Here is a 26,131-nt window from a genome sequence, read left to right on the forward strand (position 1 = left end):
TACATATGAGGGAGAAAATGTGTTATTTTTCTTTCTTTCTGAGATTGGATGAGCTCACTTAATGTCATGACATTAAGGTATGGACCTTCTAGGTCCATCTGTTTTCCTGTGCATTTTGTGATTTCATTTTTCTTTAGAGCTGAATAATATTCCATTTTAAATATGTACCAGATTTTTCATTATCCATTCATCTGTTGATGGACAACTAGGTTGGTTTAATTTCCTTGCTATTGTAAATAGAGTAGCAGTAAACATTGGGCTACAAATATCTCTATAGTAAGAGATGGAGTTCTCTGGGTATATGCCCAGGAGTAAGATAGTTAGGTCATATGGTAGTCATATATATATATGGCAGGGTCTCCCTGTTACCCCAACTGGCCTGGAACTTGCTATATAGACCAGGCTGGCCTTGAATTCAGAGATCCATCTACCTCTGTCTCTGGAGTGCTGGGATTAAAGGCGTGTGCCACCACACCTAACATGGTAGTTATATTTCTAATATTTTGAGGAACCTTCAAACTGGTTTCCATAATGACTATACTAATTTGCACTCCCGCCAGCAATGGGTTCCTCTTTCTCCACATCCCCTCAAACATTGATAATAGCCATTCTGATCAGAATAAGGTGGTATCTCAAAGTAGTTTTCATCTGCATTTCCCTTATGACTAGGGATGTTCAACACTTTGTTTTGTTTTTTGATACAGGATCCCCCTATAGCCCCATTGGCATGGAACTCACTTATAGAGCAGGCCGACCTCTATCTCACAGAGATCCACCTGCCTCAGCCTCCCAGATGCTGGGATTAAAGATGTACGCCACCATGCCCAGCTTAAACACTTTTAAAAATAGTTTTTGGATTTTTTTAAATTTTTCTGAAAATTGTTCAATTCATTGGTCAGGCTAACTTTTTTAAATGACTGTGATTTTATGTGGGGCGGGGGTGGGGGTAGGGTCCTACCTATATAACTTCAAAAGTTTCTTGCTTCTTCCTTCTCCTTTCTCTTGTTTCTTATATTTTTTAAATAATGCTTGGATTTGAACCCAGGGCCTTGTCTGCAGTAGGCAAGCTCTCTAACATTGAACTGTCCTCTAGTCCATGTGTTTTATGTTATGATTCATTATCCTTCAGTTGTACTGTTAACTTCTGTTCGCTCACCTGTGACTTACTGATGACTGCTATCTACCTGACACTGTAAATTAGTGAGACTATATAAATGTTTAGACATACAGTCTCAAGGAACTGATAATAATTAAGGAAACCAAAGATCCGCTATAGAGTGCAACAAATAAGAGTGGTAAAGGTGAACACTGGGTGCCACTGACACAAAAACAAAGCACCTAAACTGGGAAGCAGAAAGTATTTTCTGTAGGCACTAACACTTGTACCATGAAGGATAACGGATTATTTGCTCAGCAAAGGACAAGTGGTCAAAGAATGATCTAGGCTGGCAATGTGAATTAAGGAACTGAGAAATGAAATAATGTAGCATAACCAGAGAACTGAAGGTATTTGGCCTCAGCTGTGAGGAGTATGTGTTGGAGTTACCAGACTGGAGAAGTACAACCAGATCCCAAAGGACCTGGAACTAAGAAAGAGTATCCTTGGAAAACAAAACGATCATTAGTATAAAAGATAGGCTAGAGGGACTGGAGAGATGGCTCAGTGGTTAAGAACACTGGTTGTTCTTGCAGAAGACCCAGGTTCAAATCCCAGCACCCACATGGCAGCTGACAACTATCTGTAACTCCAGTCCCAGGGGATCCAATAGCCTCTTCTGTCCTCCGCGGGCATTGCATGACACGGGTGCACTTACCTACAAGCAGGCAATACACGCATACACATTAAATAAAAATAATAAAATATTTTTTAAAAATAGACTAGAAGAATAAAATAAAGCTGAAATCACAAATAATTGGGGGAAAAGAATGAAATCCCAAGCTAAGGTGCAGAGGTAGAAATGAAAATGAAGAAAAGTTTGGGGATTCTGGAATAGGCAGAAGCACAGGACTTGGTAAGTGAATTAGCAGTGAGAATTAGTAAGGAAGCAGAAATATGAATTAGTCCTGAGCAACTGGGTAAAGTATATGATTGTGCCATCAGCTGAGAGAGAACACAAGAGGTTAACAGGTTGTGAAAAAAAGTTTAAGTTTCTTCACTTCCAACTTAATAAAGGGGTGGGTCTATAAATAGGCTTCAGTACAGCAAAGGTCTCCGGTTATTTAAAATAATCCTCAGAGAATTATAATAATTCCTCTTACTGTTTTCATTCCTCCAGGTTTTTTCTCATGTGTTACCTCTTTGTGAACCTGGCATGTGCCTTGCAGACATTACTTCGAACACCCAACTGGAGGCCTCGGTTCCGCTATTATCACTGGTAAGTCTCTTCTTCATCATCATCATCATCTTCCTAGAAATCTAAGAGATTTTAGGTTTTTTTTAAAATAGGTAGTCATGCTATACTGTTACTTTAATGTTCAGTTATCACCTGAGTACCTACGCTCCTATTCTGTCTTAAGTGTATCACTTTATAATAATGTGTAGCATCCACAGAACTGTAAAGTACATATTTATAGGCTGCATAATTCTTCGGGTCAAAATCTTCCCTTTGAATATGTTTTCCCATTTCCTTCTTAGCCAAGCACTGGATTTCATCTCTCTTTATCTTTCCTTTTTTTTTCTCATTAGTTTTCACTCTCACACTCTTACCAGAATTTCATTTAGTAGTTAAGTGCAGGCTATGGAGTTAGACAACCCTTAGCTCTCAGCCTGACTGCTTTCTAGCTCTCTAATCTTCATCAACGTATAACCATGTGAAATCTCATTTTACTAGTTTGTAAAAGAGGAGTGATAAATCTGAAGTGTGTATTTTACAGCTGCTGGTACACAGTAAAGCACCCAGTGAAATGCTGCTACAGTCTGGCTACTGTCAAATCTCTTTCCTATGTTTCTATGTTCATTCGTGTTTTTCCGTGTGTTCATGTGTACCTGTTGCTGTGACTGTCTTTGCTAATTTCCTTTAATTCTTTCCTGGCTTCACTTACCAATGGTGGACAGTGGTATGACATTTTTGTGGCAAAAATTTACACCTTCAACTGGTTTTAACACCTCTGAGCCTTTTTTTAGCTTTAACATTAGTTAAAAACTAATGATAAGGGCCAGGTGTGGTGGCACACGCCTTTAATCCCAGCACTTGGGAGGCAGAGGTAGGCGGATCTTTGTGAGTTCAAGGCCAGCCTGGTCTACGTAGTGAGTTCCAGGACAGCTGGGGCTACAAAGAGATCCTGTCTCAAAAAAGACAAAAAAAAAAACCCTAATGATGAACATTTTTGGTGTTATTTCATCTCTATTTTTTCTTTTTCTTTTGTATCATATCTTAATCTCCAAATTAACAATTCTCCTATTTACAAAGCTAGAAAGAGCATTCTACAAACAAAAGAACTCCATTAAACATAGTGTCTACATATTTTATTTGCTCAAAACAAGCACTCTCTACCAGTTTCTCTCAAATACTATAAAAGAAAATTAATAGCAGATTTTTCCTAGTGGTTTCTGCAGTTATGGTAATTTAATGCCCATAAAATTTTAAGGAATATTTATACAAGAAAATTTAATATCAAAAGATTATTAAGATTTCTGCCTATATTCAATCCCTGCTTTTCCAAATAAATATTAATCATCCTTTATAATTGCACTGTAATTGCACTGTATAATTGCACTGATAGCACTGTAGCATCATTGTTTGTAAGTTCATGTTTTTATAGCAACAGGAAACATCCTCTATTATGAAAAGTGCTTGGGGCTCGGTTTAGACTTATTGACTATTTGTTGCCAGTTCACACACACAAAAACAAAAAACATAAAAACAAAGTAAGTACTTAGAAATTTTTATAGCAATACAGCATTGCCCTATGAGCTTCGGGGTAGGGGGATCACTCAGAATACTTTTCTACCATATGCAAGGCCTTGGATATGAGCCCCAGCACCAAAAAGAAGAAAAGAAAGAACCATTGCTACAACATGCAGGGCATATGATGATTTTTCTTATTATTATTTTCATTACATTTTACATAAGTTCTATGAGCACCTGAAAATTAAAAACAAAAAACAAAAAAATAACTCCCCACCACAGTTTGAGAAGCACCCCTAACACTGGTGTCTTTCCTTACTGCTTAGAAAGACATTTCTTTGTTTATGTTTTGTTCTAGGGCCCTCTCTTTCATGGGAATGAGTATCTGTCTGGCTCTGATGTTCATTTCTTCTTGGTATTATGCCATTGTAGCTATGGTAATAGCTGGTATGATCTACAAATACATTGAGTACCAAGGGTGAGTAGGAATTTTACCTTGATCACTGCTAAGAGCATCAAGAACAGCTAGTTTGCCCATACATGGCAATATACCCCTACAGTTTCAGCACCCAGAAGGCTGAGGCAGGAGGATTGTAAATTCAAAGGCTACCTGAGCTACATACAAAGATTCAGTCTGAAAATAAAAAAAAGAAAAAAAGAAAAAGAAAAAAGTAACATAGGTCTGGAGAGATGGCTCATCAGTTAAGAGCACTTGCTGCTCTTCCAGAGAACCCAAGTTCAGTTCCCAGCACCCATTTCAGGCAACTCATAACTGCCTGCCTGTACCTCCAGCTCTAGGGAATCTGACACCCTTTCTGGTCTCCACAGGTACCTGAATGCACCTGAGCATACCCACACACAGACACACAAACACACATAAATAAAAATATTTTTTAAGCCGGGCGTGGTGGTACACGCCTTTAATCCCAGCACTCGGGAGGCAGAGGCAGGCTGCTCTCTGTAAGTTCAAGGCCAGCCTGGTCTACATAGTGAGTTCCAGGACAGCTGGAGCTACAGGGAGACCCTGTCTCAAAATGACCAAAAAAATTTTTTTTTAAGTATAACACACATTTAAACAGCTTAGCTAATCTTTTCAATCAAGGGATTATCTGTGAAATTAAATTAATGGTAAATAATTTAGTAACAACTAAGACCTCATAACAGTTCCTGAAAGTAGGGATAATATTCTGATTCAGAAAAGCACTTTGGATTTTATTTTCCATTATTTTCAGGATCACAATTACAGGTAATTTGTAGAACATTTGTGTTTTAGGGTGGTGGTGATCTGCTCACAGTGAGTGGGTTCATGCAAGTAAAAGAACAGTATGTAAATCATTACTATGAATTCTAGTTTTATACCCTGTTACATTCTGAAAAAAATGAACTTTAATTTTTGAACTTATTCTTACTATAATTTAAATCTAGTCTAATCTCTTTTCTCCTTTTTCTCCCAGAGCTGAGAAAGAATGGGGTGATGGCATCCGTGGGCTGTCACTTAGTGCAGCCCGGTTTGCTTTGCTCCGGCTAGAAGAAGGACCTCCTCACACTAAAAACTGGAGGTAAAGAAATCAACAGAGCTTTGTGACATTTGGAACATAGTTAACACACAGGACTGTACTTTGTTGATTACAAGATAAAGAAATCAAGTGGCTTGAGGAACTGGTTGTGTTTTGAACAATTCCAAATCCATATTGCCTTTTCTTCATGCAGTGATCTAGATTTTTAGCATTTATTGTTATTTGAAGACTGGTCACTTTGAGATAATACTGAGAACATTCAAAATAACTTAGAACCCTCTTATCATTCCTCTGATCTCTTCCTTCTGTCAGATTAACCATTTTATTAGGATCTCCTGAATTAAAGGATGAAATTGTCATTGTATTTCCAAATCCAAAGTGTTTTCTCCCTAACCTCTGTACAGGCCTCAGTTGCTTGTGTTGCTGAAACTGGATGAAGATTTACATGTCAAGCATCCTCGCCTCCTTACCTTTGCCTCACAGCTCAAAGCAGGAAAGGGTCTCACTATTGTGGGCTCTGTCATTGTGGGGAACTTTCTAGAGAACTATGGTGAAGCTTTAGCTGCTGAGCAGGTAAGAGTCAAGGTTTATTGATCTGCATTTCTTTTTCTTTTTTTTTGTCATTTTGAGACAGGGTCTCCCTGTAGCCCCAGCTGTCCTGGAACTCACTATGTAGACCAGGCTGGCCTCAACTCACAAAAATCCGCCTGCCTCCGCCTCCCAAGTGCTGGTACTAATGCCTCCAGCGCCACCTCTCTGCATTTCTTAAGCACAATACGGTCAATGCTTAAAAGAAGGAATCATGTGCATAAAAAGTTGATTTCCTTCCTCATATAGTAATGAAATTACTTCTGTTCAGTAAATTTTTTACAGCATCTTAAAAGAAAAACTGGAAAATCTATATTTATTTTTAAAAAGCTTTTCTGGGGCTAGAGAGATGGCTCAGCAGTTTAAGAGCAATGTCTGCTCTTGCAGAAGACCTGGGTTCAGTTCCTAGCATCCACCTGGCAACCAACAACTGTCTCTGTCTATAACTCCAGTTTCAGGGAATCTGATGCCCTCTTCTGGCTTCCACAGGCATTGTGCACTCACATTCAGGCAAAACACTCATCCACACAAAGCATTAATTTTCGAGCCTGGAGAGATGGTTCAGCAGTTAAAGAGTACTGGCTGGTCTTGCAGAAGACTGGGGTTTGGTTCCTAGCATCCACATGGCAACTAACAACCATCTGTACTCCAGTTCCAGAGGAATCCAACACCTTCTTCTGACCTCTGCAGGCACTGCATGACAAGGGTCCACCTACCAACATACAGGCAGTGTACTCATACACATAAAATAAAAATAATAAAATATTTTTTAAATTAATTTAAAAAATGTTTTTCTATGTGTACCCTTGATAACAGATTTTCAAGGAAATCATGGAATATAATAAAGCATTTGAATGGTACCCTAAATGTAAAAAAGTTCAATTTAAAAGAATGTTTCTGTCAAATGATTTTGTACATGAAGTTCAATAATATTTTTAAAAAAAGAATGCCAGGCGTGGTGGCGCATGCCTTTAATCCCAGAGGCAGACGGATCTCTGTGAGTTCAAGGCCAGCCTGATCTATATAGTGAGTTCCAGGACAGCTGGTGCTACGGGGAGACCTTGTCTCAAAAAGACCAAAAAAAAAATTGACTTAATGTCACAGTTGTAAGCTAATTTCCAATAAGCAGGATGACCTCCAGCATCTCAGTTACTCCCTTCCCTGTGTGACTTGGACTTTCCACTTAATGCTGACTTTTTAACAGTCATACTCTCTCAAATAAAAGGAGCCAGTAGATATCTGTTTTGCCCATTTAAGGCATTATCAAGATTATCAAGGCTAAACATTATTTCCAGTTATACTCCAAACTGTCACCTGAAACTGAGAGAAACTGTGTAAATTATCTTGGAATTGTGGGAAGGGTTCCTAAATACAAGAGCAAAGGGTGACTTGACTTTTTACCAATTTATAGTCTGCAAACAAAATCGGTTTGCTATTTCTGATTACCAGTGCTGAACATGATAATTCTGTATGAAGAAAAGTCATTTTCACTCTAATACTTACTTTAAGTGATAAAAAATCCGGTTTGGAGAAACTGTCAACTGCTTTTTAAGAAATTTTACTAGGCAAGGTGTGGTGGCTCACCCAGGAGGCAGAGGGCAGGCAGATCTCTGTGAGTTTGGGGCCAGCCTACCCTACATGGTGAGTTCCACATCATCTGGGGCTACAGGAAGATCCTGTCTCAAACAGAATAAAATGAAATAGAAAAAAAATTTTTTTAACTGGATTTCATTTGGAATACTTTAAGAAACTCTCAAAAACTAGAAATGCTGTGCTGGAGCCATGGCTCAATGGTTGAGAGTGCGTATTGCTCTGTACAGGACCAGTGTTTGGTTCCCAACACCTACATGGCTGCCTATAACTCCAGCTCCAGGGGATCCAACACCTTTGACCTCCACAGGCACCTTTGCACATGAACACACACAAACACACACACACACACACACACAATTAAAAATAGAACTTTTAAAAAAAATCTAGAAATGTTGAGAAACATTAGTCCAGAATGAAATTAATAATAATAAAAAAATACATGGTTGCCCATCAAGGTTCTTACCCCAGCTAGGACCAATTTAATTTGTGTCTTTGGGAAAATAATGCTCATTTCATGCACCATTATTCCCTTTCCCTTTCCAACGAGAGCAGAGTAAGAGTAAATGAGACATGAGATAATATCTCTAAGTTAGCTTGACTAAAGGTAGTTTGAGTAAACTAACTGCAAGCATCTTCAACAATCAGACTGTCAGAAAGGATATAAGAACAAAAGAATCAAAAAGGAAACCTTACCTGATATAGTCCTAAAGGGAAACTGAGTCATCAGATTGAGTTTCTGAAAAGATAAGTCAGGGCATGACTAGGGCTAAGGAAGGAAAGGAATCCTGTTGACATGTTCACATAGTGATCTGACCTTGTCAATCAAGAAACTATGTCACATACTTTTTTGGACATTACAAGGGAAACAAGCAAAACAGAGGAAAGGGGAGAGAAGCTACATGTAAGACAACCAGTTATAGGTTTGAAAATAGGGAGTAAGCACTTAGAAAAAAGGCAAAGCTGACATTTCATTGAAACCTTCTAAACTTTTGGGAACTTTCTGTGGGTGATAAGAGTCTTAATATAGAACTTGGAAAGTGATGGGAATATGGAAAAGGAATGATGAGTTAAAAGTTTTAGGGTAAAGCAGTTCATTGTTGAGGTTTTGTTATTTCTTTCAGACCATTAAGCACCTAATGGAGGCAGAGAAGGTAAAAGGCTTCTGCCAGCTGGTGGTGGCTGCCAAGCTGAAGGAAGGCATCTCACACCTCATCCAGTCCTGTGGCCTTGGGGGCATGAAGCACAACACAGTGGTGATGGGCTGGCCTAATGGCTGGCGTCAGAGTGAAGATGCTCGTGCTTGGAAGACCTTCATTGGTACAAAACATTTTTTTGTACTAACTTGAGTGCTCAGATAAGGGATATCATTAAATTCTTGTCACCCTAAGTTCACCTTAGGTTCCATGCCATTGTTGAAGCCTAGAAGGCCACCTACAAAACTGCTAGTAATAACCTGATTTTACCTGCTCTTCCCAGCTTTACATTTATATTCACAAATTAGTTATCTAATGCCAGTTCTTATGTTAGGAATTACCTCTGAAACTGTCATTTTCATTTATGATTTTTCATATTGATATTCTCACAGGAATTGGAAGGATTATCCTTCATCATATTCACCCAAGCTCACACTCTAGAAATGTATTTATAGTGTACCTAGTAATCTAACCATGATTTTCAATCCAATTCTCTTAGCTATCTAGACTTCTCTCGGTGACTTCTGTCTCTTAGTAAAGTATAATGTACAGTGTTACTACAGCACCTTATTAAAAGTAATGTGAATGAGCATTATCCCTCCTTTCCCAAAATGATGGGAAACAAAGCAAGCCCAAGGAGTCTTCTCTGCTTATCCCAATTCTCTCTTTTCTTTCTAGGTACTGTTCGTGTGACAACTGCTGCCCATCTTGCCCTGCTGGTGGCTAAAAATGTCTCCTTCTTTCCCAGCAACGTGGAGCAATTTTCTGAGGGCAACATTGATGTGTGGTGGATTGTGCATGATGGGGGGATGCTCATGTTGTTACCATTCCTACTGAAACAGCACAAGGTATTCTGGACCACATTTTTAAAAAGCCTTCCTTCCTGCTGTCCTGGTTCACTAGACATAGTTTTCTCTGATTATATAGTGTTGGGCTTAACATCTGAAGAGCTGGGATTATTCTTAGATGTCTCACAATCTGTTTCAACCTTATGAGTAATTTTCTTTATATTTCATACCAACCTAACAAGTGAAATTTAGCAAGTTAATAAAGGTCCATATGAGCCCTTGGGGGGGAGGACATATTTTTATATATTTTTTAAAAAGGCCAAAGACTTCTAAAGGAAGCCTCGGTGTGTGTGTGTTGTGCATATCATATGTATGTGTGTGTGTGTGTGTGTTTGTGTGTGTGTGTGTGCTCATTCTATGTAGGTTTATATGGTATCACTAATATACTATATGGATAAAGCACCCTGTTATAGATCATGAGTAAGGATAAATTCACATTCCCTCCCCATAGCAAGTAACTATGCCTGCAGCAGACAGTAGCTTGGTGTCCTCTAAATCAGTTCTGACAGTATCTATCTGGAGGTAGCAACATATCCGCAGGTTGAGGGCTCAGTTCTACTAGACAGTCCTAGTATTTCATTCTTGGGTTCAATTAGTTTACTAGAGAGCCTACAGAATTCAGGAAACACTTTCTTACATTTGATGGTTTATAATTAAAAATATAAAGTATACAGATGAGATCTATAGGGAAAGGCATATGGAGCTTTCATGCCTTTGCTTGTATTGGCATGTACTACTCTCCAGGTATACAAATGTCTTGTGTTTTAGGAACTCACTTTTTTTCCTCCTTACACACATGTGTGGCATTCTGTCAGGTGTGGCGAAAGTGCAGCATACGGATCTTCACGGTAGCCCAACTAGAAGACAACAGTATCCAGATGAAGAAGGACCTGGCCACCTTCCTCTACCACCTGCGCATTGAAGCAGAAGTGGAAGTGGTGGAGATGGTAAGAAAGCAGAGTTTGAGATAGAAGAGACCACCTAGCTATTATTTGTATTCATCCCCCAAGCCTAACAAAGCCCTAATTTGTTGACCTAAATAATTAGAATTCATAAGCGTTTGGAATTGCTATTTTTGTTTTTAAATTTTTTTAAAAATTTCACTTACGTTTTTATTTTGCATGCATGCCTGCATGCATGCTTACACATTTACAAATGTGTTTAGAGGTCAGAGAACTTGTGGGTGTTAGTTCTGTCCTATCATGTAAGTCCCTGTAATCAAACTCACGTCCTTGATCTTGGTAGCAATCACCTTTACCTACCGAGCCATCTCGCTAGCTCCAGGGTTGCTTTTTATTTGCTTTCTTATTTCTTATTTCTATACTTAACCAGATTCTTAGCTGCTTAATGTTTATTGTTAAAAAAAATCATAACTAGTTATACACTATACCACATTTTGTTTCTCAAGGAAATATGTAATGATTAGATCATAGAAAAAACTAAGAGCCTCTAGATTTATGGGCAACCCCAAAATAGTGTGCCCTTGTAGCTCAAAGACTGGATAAAATAAGGACAAAATGTTTATATTGTGAGTTTTTCTGAGTTAAGTCAATGTATGTAAATAAAAATGTGTGGTTTATACTTCTTTCTCCTTTGTGCTTTCTGCTCACTTTGTGATGTCTGTGGCAGCATGACAGTGACATATCAGCTTATACTTATGAGCGCACCCTGATGATGGAGCAGAGGTCCCAGATGCTCCGGCACATGCGACTGTCCAAAACAGAGCGGGACAGAGAGGTGAGACCTTGCTACACCGCCCTGATTCTGTTCTGTGAGGTCTGACAGTAGTACAGAAAGACAAATCCTTCTCTTCTCACTCTAGCAGTTCTCCCAGTACTACCTCACTGCTACTTCAAAATAATTCAAGCATCAGAAAAAAATTAGGGAGAGTAATGGTGTTTGACATTCCTCAGGCACAACTGGTGAAAGATCGAAACTCAATGCTGCGATTAACCAGTATTGGCTCTGATGAGGATGAAGAGACAGAAACTTATCAGGAGAAGGTGCACATGACTTGGACAAAGGATAAATACATGGCATCCCGGGGGCAAAAAGCCAAGTCAATGGAAGGATTTCAGGACCTACTCAATATGCGTCCGTAAGTATTCCCACTCACAAACATACCATATTAGGCCTGTAATCCTAGGCAGTGGCATAGATGAGACTCTACCTGAACAACATAGGATGAAGTGTGTTTATTTTACCCACATATAGCCATCTATTTCTTGCCTATGCAGATTAACTCCCAATTAAACAATGTACTTGTTAACCATCCTTTTTCTCAGCACAGAGTTAATTTCCATACTGTTTACTTATAAAACAAGCAAATGTAGAATGAGAAAAACAGGCCAGTGAGATGGCTCAGTACAAGCATTTCCTGCCAAGACTGAGGACCTGAGTTCAATCCCCAGAAGGACCCACATTGTAGAAGGAGAGAACCAACTCCCAAAAGTTGTCCTCTGTCCTTGTATGAGGTATGAGAGGATATGCGTGCACACGCATGCGCGCACACACACTAAAATGTATTAAAAGTTGTTTTTTGAGACAGGGTCTTGCTGGCTTGGAACTCACTATGTAGACCAGGCTGGCCTTGAACTCCCATAGATCTGCCTGCTTCTGCCTCCTGAGTGCTGAGATTAAGGGCATGCACCACCATGCCTGGCTAAAAGGTTGTGGTTTTTGTTTAGTTTTGTTTTGAAGAATAAGAAAACCCAAGGTATTACTATCAAAGAAATTATCAAATTATCCATAGTCAAGTGAAAAAACTGGATTTCAAAATTTCAAACTAGTTTCTTTTTGCCTTAACTGTTTCTTCCCCACCCAGGGACCAGTCCAATGTGAGACGGATGCACACAGCAGTGAAGCTCAATGAGGTTATAGTTAATAAATCCCATGAAGCAAAGCTGGTTTTGCTGAATATGCCAGGGCCACCCCGAAACCCTGAAGGTGATGAAAACTGTATCCTTTCCAAGAGTGAAACTGCCAATAGGTGAAATCTTCCTAGCTTATTAGATGATATAGCTAGGTAACAAAAGCGTTTAATGTCATAGGCAGGATTCTTCCAAAGTTGTGAGCTAACTATCTCCTTTAACACACTTAATTGGTATAGTTGCAACATAACTTTTTTTTTTTTTTTTTTTTTATTTCCGGGGGGTTTTTTTAAAATTTTATTTTTTTTTTTTTTTTTTTTTTTTTTTTTTTTTTTTTAAAAAAAAAAAAAAAAAAAACTATTTCCGTTAACACCCTTAATTGGTATAGTTTCAACATAACTTTTTTTTTTTTTTTTTTGACAAGGTTTCACTGTGTAGCCCTGGCTGTCCTGGAACACACTATGTAGGAGCAGGGTGACTTTGAACTCAGTGAACAACCTCTCTCTGCCTCTTGAGTGCTAGGATTAAAGACATGCCATCATGCCTGGTTTGCAACATGACTTCTAATATTCCATGGCAAACCTTTCTCCTTTTCAGGATCTACCTTGTCTGCAAAGCCCCTTTCTTTTGGATGAAGTTAGGAGAGAAACAGTTGAGATGGGAACTCTTTTAACCAAAGTGAAAGAGACAACCCTTCTTCCTCTTCCCAGAATTATTTTTATGAGATCCTTTCAGCCCTGCAGTGATATAGACTGGTACATTCTTAGCAGCACCATTAAGGGAAAAAGGAATGTTTTGTTTTTAGTGAAAAAAAATATTGGTATGAAAATATGACTTGAGCAGCTTCACTTTTGAAATTATGAGTTCTCTAAGAATCTTTTAGGCTGTCCTTTGATGGCCCTTATTTTTTGGCATTTTTGTCTAACATGTTTCTTGTGAGTTTCCCCTTCTTTTCATTTTTGTGTGTACATACGAACTCCGTGGCATTTATGTGGAGATCAAAGGGCAACCTTTGTGAGTCAATTCTTTCTTCCACCATGGATTCTGGGGCTCAAACTCAGGTCCAGGCTTGCACAGCAAGTACCTTTACACCAAGACACCTTGCTGGCTCCCTTTTCACTAATAATTTATTTACACCAGGAATGTTGGCTTTAAATCCCAGCACTCAAGAGACAGAGGTAGGCAGATCACTGAGTTCAATTCCAGCCTGATCCTACACAGCAAGTTCCAGGCCAGCTATAACTATATAGACTGTCTCAAAAAAAACTTTTAAAAAATGTATTAGGGCTGGAGAAATGGTTCAGTGGTTAAGAGCACCAGCTTCTCTTCCAGAGGACCTGGGTTCAAGTCCCAGCATCCACATGGTAACTAACAACCATCTGTAACTCCAGTTCCAGAGGATCTGATGCCTTCTCCTCCGAGGGCTTTGCATGACACGGGTGCACTTACATACATGCAAGCAAAACACTCATACATATAAAATAAAAATGAATGTATTAGTGTATGTGTATACATATAAGTGTAGGCATCGTGTGCTGCGGTGCACACTTGGAGGTCAGAGGAAAAGTTTTGAAATTTAAGTCTCTTTTCCCTTTGGTTCCAAGGATCCGGGGATTGAACTTAGATCTAACTGACCCAAGTTTACCCATTTTTAAATTTTTGTTTTTTATGTGTATGAGTGTATTGTCTGCATGTATATAAGTGCACCCATGTTATGCAATAACCTATGGAGGTCAGAAGGTGGCATCGAATCCCCCAAAACTGGAGGTACAGTTGTTGGCCGCCATGTAGGTTCTGGGAACTGAACCTGGGTCCTCTGCAAGAGCAGCCAGTGTTCTGAACCCCTGAGCCATCGCTCCAGCCCCTCATTTTTATTTATTTATTTATTTTTGGTCTTTTTGAAGGAGGGTCTCCCTGTAGACCCTCTCAGCTGTCCTGGAACTTACTATGTAGACCAGGCTGGCCTCGAACTCACAAAGATCCGCCTGCCTCTGCCGCCCAAGTGCTGGGATTACAGGCATGTGCCACCACACCCAGCCCCGCATTTTTAAATAACATTTAGAAAATAAATGAGGCCTAGGTCTATAGCTCAGTGGCCCTAGGTTCAATCTCTTGTGCTTGGGGGGAGAAAGGGGAGCAACAAATGAAAGCATCTTGTATTACATATGTAAAAGGGCCTAGATATCAGAGGATTACAACTGATTCCAATGCCAGGCCTGCTGGTACAAGCTTGTAATCTCAGCTACTCAGGAGACTGAGGCAGGAAAATCACAAGTTCAAGGTTTAACTGGATACCATAGCAAGGTCCAGACCAGCCTGGGCAACTTAGTAAGACCCTGTCTCAAAAATAATTTAAATCAGAGTTGGTGATATTGCACACTAGGCAAGGTGTTTGCCTAGCATTCACAAGGCCCTTGATTCAATTCCTGGTACTGATGGGTGGGTGGGTGAGTGAGTGAGTGAGTGAGTGAACTTCCTTATTCTGAGTATGTAATTATTAAGAAAAGCATGCCGAAATTGCAGTTCTGTGATCAGATAAATTCATTTTACTGATGCCAGGTTGTAGAGTGTACTATCCTGCCTATTCCTTGACAACTTCTGAAGACATGGAATTCCTAGAAGTGCTCACAGAGGGATTAGAACGAGTCCTCCTTGTCCGGGGTGGTGGCAGTGAAGTGATCACTATTTATTCATAATCTACTTCTGAAAGATTCTGCTTGATCTCACCTTTCGCTAAAAGGCTCCCATCGTCCATGGAGATGACAGCTCTTTCTTACCACTCCTACTCTCCTAGAGGCCTGTGTTCTGCACACATTGCACCAAACTCTTGCTGAGCTGAGCCCCAAGTATTATGCTCTCAGCTGCCATATGATCTATCCTAAACAAAAGCAGCAAATATCCCATGAACATCAAAAGAACGGTCAAGTCCTAAAAGCCATTTCCATGCCAGTAGAAGGCAATCCAAATTAACAAGCAAAACCAAGGGGAAACTTTCGGCACTGCTGAAAAAAGTGACTTGGTAAAAGATGTTAGAAATTCAACTAAAAGCAAAATGCAAGGACATATCCAACATTCAAGATGAATCTCAGAAGTCATGGTTCAATGATGGTACCAGAGGGGTAACAGGCAGCCAGCCTCACCGTAGTAAAGAATGAATGGCCAAGTTTATGGGTGTCTATTATTACTGTGGAGATAGTCTGTGGTAAGCCAAGATGGAAACCCAGGATGCTAATGTACAAAACCTGAGACAAAGCTGCAGCCTCTACTTCTTCAAAAATCAGATTTCCCCAAATACCAAGTTTTAACATCTGTACTGTGTCAGTATATATTTCAACTGTTTTTCTTTTAAAACCCATTCTGTGGTTGTGATACAGTGTTACTATTGTTTTTTGCAAGGTAAAAAATTTTCTTTCAAGTTCCTTTCAAATGGCTGAACTAAGGGAATTCCAGAGTACTTAGTAAGATGTGCAGAAATATAGTCTGTGGTTAGCTATGCAACATAAAGCATACAAGATATTATCTAAGACATGCAGATTCACCAGTAGGTTCTCGTTTTCTTTTTATACCCCGAGTTGTCACAAGTTAAAAACAAAAACAAACAACAACAAAAACATAAGAAGCACTAGGAAGACTAGCTAAATTAACTTTCTAAAAGCTCTGGGCCATCTTTTTAAAGGGGGAATTCAGCAGTGGAATTTTAAGTTCTGGAGCCATACCCTTTCCACAGTGCCAAAATTATCTGCTACTCTTAACTGCTTCAAGTGGCAGAAAGATTTGCATTGGCCTGGTTCAAACTGTTCTTTCACAAGAAATCTGTGGCCTCACCTCATCTCCAAAGCCATAGTTAAGACTTGAGGCACTCATATAAATGCCCAGAGTTTTTCAATTTTATTCATTCTGACTGCAAAACTTGGCTCTGAACTAAGTGGTTACCAAGCCAAGTCTGTTGCTATGCCCCTTTTGTTTTCAGAAAGCTCTAAATGTGCCAAAGAAATACTTGTGCAAGCTCAGCTTTTTATTTTCTAATTTAGTGATCACAAATACCTGGATTACCAGCATAGGGAAACTTTTATGGCTGAGCAATAATTTAAAGTATATAAAAATCTTCCATTTCCTTTACAAGATAGTTATTTAAGGAACTATCTTATTGCTTACATTCACGGCATATATTAAACTTCCCTTTATTAACTTTATTAATGATAGTGCCATTCTTCTTTCATTACCCAATAGGATCTGAATCACCAAGAATTCATTTAACCCAGAGACGGGGGGTGGGGTGGGTGGGTGGTGGAAACACCTTCAATATGGCTTAAGAGACTGATTTGTTCCCCCTTTTCCGCTTCCATCCCCCCAGACCCACTCAAGGTAGTAAAGTGAATAGGATCTTGAATCTTTTTTCTGCTCCTTCCTACAAAGAGCAGAAACTGTGTTTATAGCTCCCATTCCAACATTCCATTGTGTAGCTGAGTATATAGTCCCCTAAGATCCAAGATTTAAAACACCCAATCTGTAAAGGTCAGCCTGCCCTGGAATTCCCCAACATTTACATTTATCCTTGGCCAAAATGATATATTTTTTCCATATAGGACAAATATGGGCAGAAAATAAGATTAATTTTAGAAAAGCTGTTTGTTGTTGGAGCTCTGTATGAGTCGTTTAAAGGGGTAAGAGAAATCAGTGGCTATTAATATATAGCCACTGCCTTGGTCCCCAAAACACACAATCACTGTTACATGGAAAAATGGTTATTAGGCCAGATTTATACTTGTCTCTGTCTAGAGCATTTCATGTCTATGTGTTGCTTTTGCTGTCTGTCTGCAAAGTGTTTTGTCTCTCTTAATCACTGCACATAAAGCAATACTAAAAACCTGAGAGAAAAATGCACCTTAGGAGAACGGGCTCTGTTTCAAAAGAGAAGAAAAAGGACCTTCTCCTGCCTTTTGAATACAATCCAGCTTTTATGTCTTACCTATGACTTTACCAGGGCAGGTTATGATGATATACATTCTCACACCAATGGCCCTTAGCCTTCCATAGCTATCTTAAAAGCTGGAGTTTGAACTGTAGGGTCTGCTTGACAGGTGCCAGCTTCCTCTTGGCAGGGGAAAGGTCACTGCTCTTTATCTTCCGTTGCCTCCCTTTTCTTGTGGCCCCAAGGATCCCACCAGTCCTCATTCCCCCTAGATGTTAAAAATTCCTTATTGTGGATATTAAAATAAGTTACACTGTAAGCTTATTTTACATGCTCCTTTTTTTCTGGTTTATTTTTCATCATGTATAATTTGAATCCAGCATTAGTTTCTCAAAGCTTCCAAAGTGTCTGCAATAGAATTTCTGTCTCAGCTTATGCTAAATAGAAGTGAAATATTAAAGAAAATAGATATAAGGGGAACTTGTGCAACTTTTTTTAAAGCATTGTTCTCAACCATTTAATTTATTGAAAGGAAATGCTGCTACAGTCCTTGGTTTAGCAGCTACTATTCTTTTGTTTACATAGAGTTCTGATTTTGTTGTTTTGCTCTGTACTGGAAACATAAATAAAGTTTTCTACATTATTTTCAGTCAGGAGTTGTAGTATAGTTTCTTTGTAGTAATATGCACATTGTCCTTCTAAGATGTCTCCTCACCATGAAGAAAAGCAAACTTCTGGTTCTTTCAGCATGAGTGATTATTTTAAAAGTGTATATACTTAGGAGCCACTAGGCTTAAACATGATGTAAATGAGGCCCATATACTTAGGCACCAGGTGCTGCCTTTTCAGGTTCACAGAAGTAATCCTCCACCACTGAACTCCATTCTCTGAAAGAAACAGTAAAGACATGAGTGGTGAATGAGTGTTGAATAACACCTTAATCACTTAATCACACACTCTATTTGCCATACATACCCTTATAACTTCTAAACCCCTAATGTTTTTATAATTTAAGAAATGAACTCTTGAACCAGCAAGATGGCTCAGTGGGTAAGGGACCTGTTGACAAGCCAAATGACCTGAGTTCAATTCTTGGAACCCACATAGAAGGAGAGCACCAACTCAAGCAAGTTGTTCCTTAACACACACACACAAAGAAACAACTTTTTAAAATGTAAAAAATAGGGGGCTGGAGAGATGGCTCAGCAGTTAAGAGCACTGGCTGCTCTTGCAGAGGACCTGGGTTCAAATTCCAGCACCCACATGGCAGCTAACAACCATTCGTAACTACAGTTCCAAGGGATCCCACTCCATCTTCTGACCTCCAAGGGCACTGCACAACATGGGTGCACTTAGACACATGCAAGTAAAACATTCATACAAAAAAAAAAAAAAAAATTTAATGTAAAAATAAAGTTTTTTAAAAATAAACTTGTTAGCTGGGCATGGTGATGTACGCCTGTAGTCCCAGCATGTGGGAGGCAGAGGCAGGCAGATCTCTGTGAGTTCAAGGCCAGCCTAGTCTACATAGTGAGTTCCAGGGCAGCTAGGGCTACAGGAAGACCCTGTTTCAAAAAGACTAAATAAACTTGTTGTTTTGGTTTTTTGAGAGGTTTCCCTGTAGCCAAAGCCAGCTTGTAGACCAGCTTTGTAGACCAGGCTGGCCTCGATCTCAGACATCTGCCTGCCTCTGCTTCCTGAGTGCTGGGATTAAAGGTGTGTACCCCCATGCCTGGCAGAAATAAACTCTTGTTTTTGTTTTTTGTTTTGGGGTTTTGTTTTTCTTTTTTTTGAGACAGGGTCTCTCTCTACCCCCAGCTGGCCTAGAACTCACTACATAGACCAGGCTGGCTTTGAACTCAGAGATCCTCCCGTCTTTGCCTCCCAAGTGCTGGGATTAAAGATGTGCGCCACCACGCCAGGCTAGAAATGAACTCTTAATACCAGTTCTAATACTCTACCATCAAATGAGTCATCTAGTCACTGAATATTACAATTGCCTGAAATTCAATTTTGCATTAGCCTTACCTCAGGGGGCTCAATAAAGGCTAGCCAGTCTGATGCATGTGTAGGCAACAGTCCCATAGACTGGCACTTGTAAACAGCCAATGCCAAACCCATCAGGTTCCCAATGAGATAGACCAAACCCTGAAGAAATTTCTGACTTGAACTCTCTAGCATCTTGAAAGCTGTTGGGAAGAACAGAAGCTGTCAAAATCTTCCCCCCACCCCCCCAAGAGTATGAATGTAATCAACCATGTTTTTATACATACAGAATACTACAACCAGTAGTACTACAAGTAAACAGAAAACTATGATAAGCACTGTTTTCCTTTGCTAACACTACAAGCATCACCTCATTGCACACCCTCTAGCCAAAAATTATACCAATGGATTTGCCTTCAATTCTTAGAACTCAAGGGAGGATTATTATTTTAAGAATACTTACTGGCGGGGCCTGGAGAGATGGCTCAGTGGTTAAGAGCACTGACTGCTCTTGTAAAGGACCTGGATTTGGTTCCCAGTATCCACATGGCAGCTAACAGCCATCTGTAACTCCAGTTCCATGGGATCCAATGCCTCCAAGGACATTGCACGACACAGGTGCACATACATGCAGGCAATACATTCGTACACACAAAGAATAAATGGAAAAAAAAAAAAGAATACTTACTGGCTGAAATGGCCATAAGTGCTTGAATGGGTCGCCAAGCCATCATACACACCATCATGGTGGGGAAGATGGAGATGGTATTGCCTGCCATGTACATGATGAAGAGATTCATGGGAATCTGTTTGAGGGGACCCAAGGCAATGTCCCAGCAACGCTAAAACAAACATAACAGTTTTAACCTCTGATCATCACTACACCTCACATTTATTCTATTTCTGATGCTAACATCAAATGAAAAGAACTCCCAATCTTCAGTTTGACTGAGCTGACTTCTCAGTTCTATCACTTCATGTTGCTACAAAGCTGAACAAACTTAAAGATTTTGCAAGGAAAACAAAAATGAGCAGAAATTAATAATATAAAATCAACAAAGCTAAAGATGTCTCTGCAAAGATTTATAAATTCTGATAAGCCTGATGAATCAAAAAGGAGAGAAAACTATTCAATAGCCAGAAGGACAAAAGGACCATCTTTACAGATCCTGCTGATATTAAGCTGACCATATAAAAACTTTATTTTAGGAATTGAATAAATTCCTAGAAATATTTCTTATAGGAATGGCATAAGAAATAAGAAACAAAAACATTTCTATAACAGTTAAGGAAGCTGAACCTATTATTAAGCTGAGATGGCTTCCTTTTGCAAATTCTAGCCATTTAAAGACAAAATAAAGCTAATCGTACATAAACTCCTCTAGAAAGTAAACAAAAAACTTTTTTAATTCAACTCATAAATCCCATAAATACCAAAACCAGATAATGCCATTATGAGAAAAACTTATACCAGTCAATCTCACTCATGAATCTAAATCTAAAAATCCTAATATTAACAAAGTAAATTATGTTAAAACATGTATCACTATTTGGTTTACTCACATTAAAAACTGCCTTATTTGTAAATAATTTCACACAGACCATACAACAGAACTGTTGTAAAAGAAGTATTTCATAATCTGCCTTTTAAAAATCATGCCATTTAGGTGGATATCATGGTGCATGACTTTAACCCCAGCACTTGAGAGGCAGAAGTAGGCAGATCTCTGAGATCAAGGCCAGCCTGGTCTACATAGAGTTCTAGGTCCAGCTGGGGCTACAGAGACACCTTACCTTAAAAAAAAAAAAGCCCCAAAATGCCATTAATAGCTTACTATAAACGTAATCAAGATGAAAAGTTATAATATTTATCAATAAAATGACTCATAATTCTATCATTTTCATGTTGTAAAAACAATGGATACAGTCTGTGAAATAAAAATCATATATTTGGCAATATTAAGGATGTGAGAAAAATATAAAAAGGAAAGAATATGTCAGGGAAGCAACACTCTAAGCACTTGAGACACATTTTTGTTGTAAAATTGCTGCCCTCATAAGAGCCTATGAGTGTGGTAAGACAGATACTGAATAACAGAATAACTGCCATATGATATATTCATAACATATAAATGATATGGAAGAAACACAATAAGGAATGTCATGAGAGAAAGCTTAAAATAACATTTGAGAGACCCTAAAGGAAGGAGCAAGCAAGTTGTGAAAGTATCTAGAGGAAGAACATTCCAGGAATAGAGAAAAATACATAAAAATGTGGGATGGGAACTTGTTTGGCATCATAAAATATTTTAAAATATTTTATGTTGGGCATGGTGGTGCATGCCTTTAATCTCAGCACTTGGGAGGCAGAGGCAGGCAGATCTCTGTTTTAAGCCAGCCTGGTCTACCTAGTGAGTTCCAAGACAGCTGGGGCTACAGGGAGACCCCGTCTCAAAAAAGACAAAAAAAAAAAAATTATTTTTTATGTGTATGAATGTATTGCCTGCACGTATGTAAGTGCACCTCTGTCATGCAATGCCCACGGAGGTCAGAAAAGGGTGTTGGATCCCCTGGAACTGTAGTTATGGACAGTTGTTAGCTGCCATGTGGGTGCTGGGAACCAAACCTGGGTCCTCTGTAAGAGCAGCTCTTAACCACTGAGCCATCTCTCCAGCCCCTTTGTCTGGCATCTTTAAGGAGCAACCAGGAAACCATTATGAATAGTCAAAAAGTGTAAAAATGGTAGACGATATGGCCAGAGATGCTACAAGGTGCAGAAAAGACTTCGGCTTTTATGCTAAATGAAGATGGATCTTGTTTATTTTCTGGAGGCAAGGTCTTACTATGAAGCCCCAGCTAGCCTGGAACTTGCTAGGTAGACCAGGCTGGCCTCAAACTCAGATTCACCTGCCTCCTGAGTGCTGGGATTAAAGGCTTGAGCCACCATGCCCATTTGAACATGAAATTCTAAAATGATTTTGAGTAGCAATGATCTGACTTGTTTGAAAGGGATCATTCTGACCGTTGTACTGTGAGAATACAAAGGGCAAGGCAGCAGTAGCAAGACCAGTGAGAACTCTCTACAGAAATGGATTTTAGCAACTGGGGCAAGGGTTTGAATATAGGTTCTCTTTCGAAACAGTGGTAGTTTCTTGAGGGGTATACATGATTAAAGCTCATCAAATTACAATTTTTAAGATTAGAGGATGCCAAGCAAGGGCAATTTGCCTCCTGGGAGATATTTGGTATGCTGGAAATATTTTTAGTTTTTACAGTTATGGGAGGCCAAAGACACTATTGATAAGTAATGAAGAGATCAAGAATACTAAATATTTTACAGTGCACAGTACAGTCCTCCACAACAAAGATGTACTTGGTTCCAAAACAGAGAAAGAAAGGAGGTTGAGAAACCATGCTTTATTATGACTGGATGGACAGACTGATGGTAGACGATTTTGAAAGGCCTACTGCAAAACTCTTGGCATAGGATGATAGCTGAGGCTGGGATGATGTATTGGGTGAAGACAACAAATAATAGCAGGATTTGGGATGGTTTAAAGATAAAATCGAAAGCATATCTTGACAGACTGAAGTAAGAGGTCAGGGAACTAGAGTAGAAAAGGACGATAAACTGGAGGGTGTCGTCACCAACCTCCCTTTTCAACCTCCTTATATCTAATAAATGTCTTTATTTTTTTCAATTATTAAACACTTTTACAACTGATATGTAAAATACTATATTACGAATTTCAAGCAGTTTAGCTCCCCAACACTGAGGTAAAAGCTGTCGTTATAGCTACCTGGGAATAGCTGGGGAAAGAGTGGCCCAAATGCTATAATAACATCTATACCTCTATACCTTCTCCACCAGGATCCGGTCTGTCTCTTGCACGCTGGTATCTGGCACTTGCTTGTCCAAGTAACCGACTGGATAGAGTGAGTCTCCCTGTCCGCTGCCACGGTCACTTCGGCCCCTAAAGAATCAAAACAAATTAACAACCCACATTTCCTGCGCCACCAATCACAGGAATAATCCTCAGATGTAGCTACCCAGATGACCCTCTTCATGGGTTCGTGAGTCCCTTGCCTTTGGAAAGGCTAAAGTTCTTTAGGAAAAAAGGATCTTTACAGAAAGCCTGCCCCCTCCTCAAGCGCCGTTACGTGTGTCACCACCCTTGTGAGAAACTTAGGCCTGTGAGGCTCAAGTCCGAGAACTCAGGCTTTCTGGGGGGTAAAGCGCTGATACCGAGCTTCCCTCGGGCCTCACCTGCTGCCGCCTCCCGGCCCGCTCAGCTCAATGGCCCACTTGAATCGCCGACCTCGGTTGGCCACCAGGCCCCCCTGGGTAGTCATGGCAGCAGCCACTAGCTAGAGACTTAATGAACCTCTCGCTGCAGCGAACGCCACTCGCAGGCCCCACCTGCACCGCCCGCGTTCCGACCGTCCCCGCTCGCCATAGCGCACTTCCGGCGCGTAATAGTGACGTTGCGCCCACACCGGAAACTTGCTATCTGATGGGCTAAAGGGTGAGCTCCTGCTCTTAGAAAAGCCGAAAGAGCAAGCACAGACTAATCCTGTCACCTCGATTAGGTTAAATCCATTGTTTCAACTGCCTCATTTGCAAAAAATGGAATGAATAATAACCTATTGAAAAGGTTTATTGTGGGATTAAATAGTACCAACCACATGTACCTGATTTTTTTTCATTAAGAAATCACTATCATTTCTAATAAATGGAATATACCCTAGTTTAACATATTATTGGATATTTGTTTCCTGTCCTCCCACCACTTTTATAATTACTGTTACTGTGAAAATCCTTTAATGCATCTTATTTCCTTAAGTTATAGTCCTTGTAGTGGAAATAATAGATCAAATAGTGTGTACTTTTTAAAGGAACTGCTGTTTAAAATGCCCACTAGGGAAGTTGTCATCATTCTACCATCTTTGTAAAAACTTCTTTAAATTATTGGTTCAAAATGGTACTTTTTAAAAAGTTTCTTTTTACAAAGTATGTATTTTTAAAAAGTTTCTTTTTGCATGTATGTATTTTTACCATGTGTGCCTGGTACCCATGGAGTCCAGAAGAGGGCGTTGGGTCCACTGGAACTGGAGTTTCAGACAGCTGTGCTGCCAGGTGCTGCCAGGTGGGTACTAGGAACTGGACCCTGGTCCTCTGCAAGTGCTCTTAACTTCTGAGCCATCTCTCCAGCTCTCTGGTTTATTGTTTTGTTTTATTGCTTTTGGTATTTTTTTAAGACAGGGTCTTGTAGCCTCAGCTGGCTTGGAGCTCATTATGTACACTAGGCTGGCCAGGATCTCACAGAGATCCACCTGTTTCCACCTCCCGAGTGCTGGGATTAATCCATGTGCCAAGCATAAGGTGGTCCCTCATTTTCCATGGAAGATGAATTCCAGAATCATCAATGAATGCCTGAAATGGAGGATAGAATAAATTTTATATACTATTGTTTTTCTTGTACATACATACCTAAGGTAAAATTTAGTTCATAAATTAGGCACAATAGAATAGAATAAAATCTAATAATAAAATAGAACAATCATAATACTGCAATGTAATAAAAGTTATGTGAATGTAGTGTTTCACTCTAAAAATGCCTTAGTGTACTATACTCAGTCTCCTTTTTGTGGTGACAAAAGATGATACAGTGCCTCCCTAATAAAATTAAGTGAGGCAAATGACTAAGCACTTAGAATACTTGCAATTGGAGGTGTGATAACAAAACTAGCACAAAATAGCTTCGTCTTTCCCTCCATGCCTCCCTCCTTTCTGTTCCCCTCCTTTCTTTTTAAAACAGGCTCTAGATTTGTACATGCATCTCTACCACCATGCCTGGCTTCAAGTTTCTTTTCCTTCTTCACAATTTCATAGATAAAAGAGTCATTTTTACTATAGATCCTAGCAACCTCACAACTGAGAACTTACACCCTTTCATTTAAAGGAATCACTTCATGGCTTTGCTTTGGCACAATTAAAATGCCAGGGCTGCAACTTTTGCACTTTGTGGCCATTATTATGTAAAATAAAAGGTAACTGAACACTAGCACTGCAATACTGAGGCAGTCTATTGGATAGCAGGGAAGGCTACTAAGGGTCAGGAAGCAGTTCAGCATGGGTATGTTAGAAAAAGTGATGAATCACATCCAGGGTAGAACAGTCAGGGAGGGCATGGGATTTTATCAAACTATTCAGGACAGTGTGCAACTTAAAAAATACACATTTGGAATTTTCTATTTAATATTTTTGGAGCTCAGTTGAAACTAAGATAACTAGTTAAGTGTAGATAACTGAAACCATGGGAAAGCAAAACTCTATAAAGGCTACAGCACTGAATACTTAGTGAATATGAGTAAATTATGCCACAGTAGAAACATACTATAATTATAGTTATATAGAATACAAAAATAGGATATATATAAAAATGATAATATCGTATCGGGGTAATAGTGTCCATGCAGCATTGCCTCATTTTCAGGGTAGTCTACTTATGCTCTAATAAATTACAAATGAACATTTAAAAAAAATTTTTAGGTTGTTGAAGTCACATATTCATATTTAAAGCATTCCCTGAGTTCGAATCCCAGCACCTACATGGCAGTTAACAGTCATCTATAACTCCAGTTCCAGGGGATCCTACACCCTCTTCTGACTTCCTCGGACACTGCACAACATACATGCAGGCAATACACTCAGACACATAAATAAAATAAAAATTATAAACTATTTTAAAGCATCCTCTTTTTGGCTATCAGAA

The 26,131-nt window shown here is 39.4% G+C and overlaps 2 protein-coding genes across 8 annotated transcripts in view; one reads left to right on the forward strand and one right to left on the reverse strand.

Moving 5' to 3' along the window:
- Positions 1-18,018, forward strand: part of Slc12a6 (solute carrier family 12 member 6) — a 118,669-nt gene extending 100,651 nt beyond the window's left edge. The window contains exons 15-25 of one of the 5 annotated variants that reach the window (XM_008841144.2): positions 2,277-2,375; positions 4,207-4,326; positions 5,303-5,407; positions 5,770-5,938; positions 8,668-8,863; positions 9,418-9,587; positions 10,403-10,534; positions 11,217-11,324; positions 11,501-11,685; positions 12,412-12,545; positions 15,062-18,018. In XM_008841144.2, coding sequence (XP_008839366.1) covers positions 2,277-2,375; positions 4,207-4,326; positions 5,303-5,407; positions 5,770-5,938; positions 8,668-8,863; positions 9,418-9,587; positions 10,403-10,534; positions 11,217-11,324; positions 11,501-11,685; positions 12,412-12,545; positions 15,062-15,153 — 1,510 coding nt within the window. In that variant the 3' untranslated portion in view covers positions 15,154-18,018. The remainder of the gene's footprint in view (positions 1-2,276; positions 2,376-4,206; positions 4,327-5,302; positions 5,408-5,769; positions 5,939-8,667; positions 8,864-9,417; positions 9,588-10,402; positions 10,535-11,216; positions 11,325-11,500; positions 11,686-12,411; positions 12,546-15,061) is intronic. The other 4 variants (XM_017800132.2, XM_017800131.2, XM_017800133.2 and 1 more) reach the window with 4 other exon arrangements.
- Positions 17,860-23,835, reverse strand: Emc4 (ER membrane protein complex subunit 4). Of its 3 annotated transcripts, none has more exons than XM_008841139.3 (5): positions 23,623-23,832; positions 23,215-23,329; positions 20,044-20,197; positions 19,398-19,558; positions 17,870-18,256 (listed from the first exon to the last, which is right to left on the reverse strand). In XM_008841139.3, the coding sequence occupies exons 1-5, from the start codon at positions 23,706-23,708 to the stop codon at positions 18,221-18,223; spliced, it is 552 nt and encodes a 183-aa protein (XP_008839361.1). In that variant the 5' UTR covers positions 23,709-23,832; the 3' UTR covers positions 17,870-18,220. The 3 variants fall into 3 exon arrangements, with proteins under 3 accessions (XP_008839362.1, XP_008839361.1, XP_029423226.1); XM_029567366.1 differs by having other exon boundaries at positions 17,876-18,256; positions 23,207-23,329; positions 23,623-23,772; XM_008841140.3 differs by lacking the exon at positions 19,398-19,558 and having other exon boundaries at positions 17,860-18,256; positions 23,623-23,835.
- Between the last annotated feature and the right edge of the window lie 2,296 nt (positions 23,836-26,131).

This window comes from Nannospalax galili, unplaced genomic scaffold (assembly GCF_000622305.1).
Source record: "Nannospalax galili isolate Female #2095 unplaced genomic scaffold, S.galili_v1.0 scaffold999, whole genome shotgun sequence".
Taxonomy (NCBI): Eukaryota; Metazoa; Chordata; class Mammalia; order Rodentia; family Spalacidae; genus Nannospalax; species Nannospalax galili.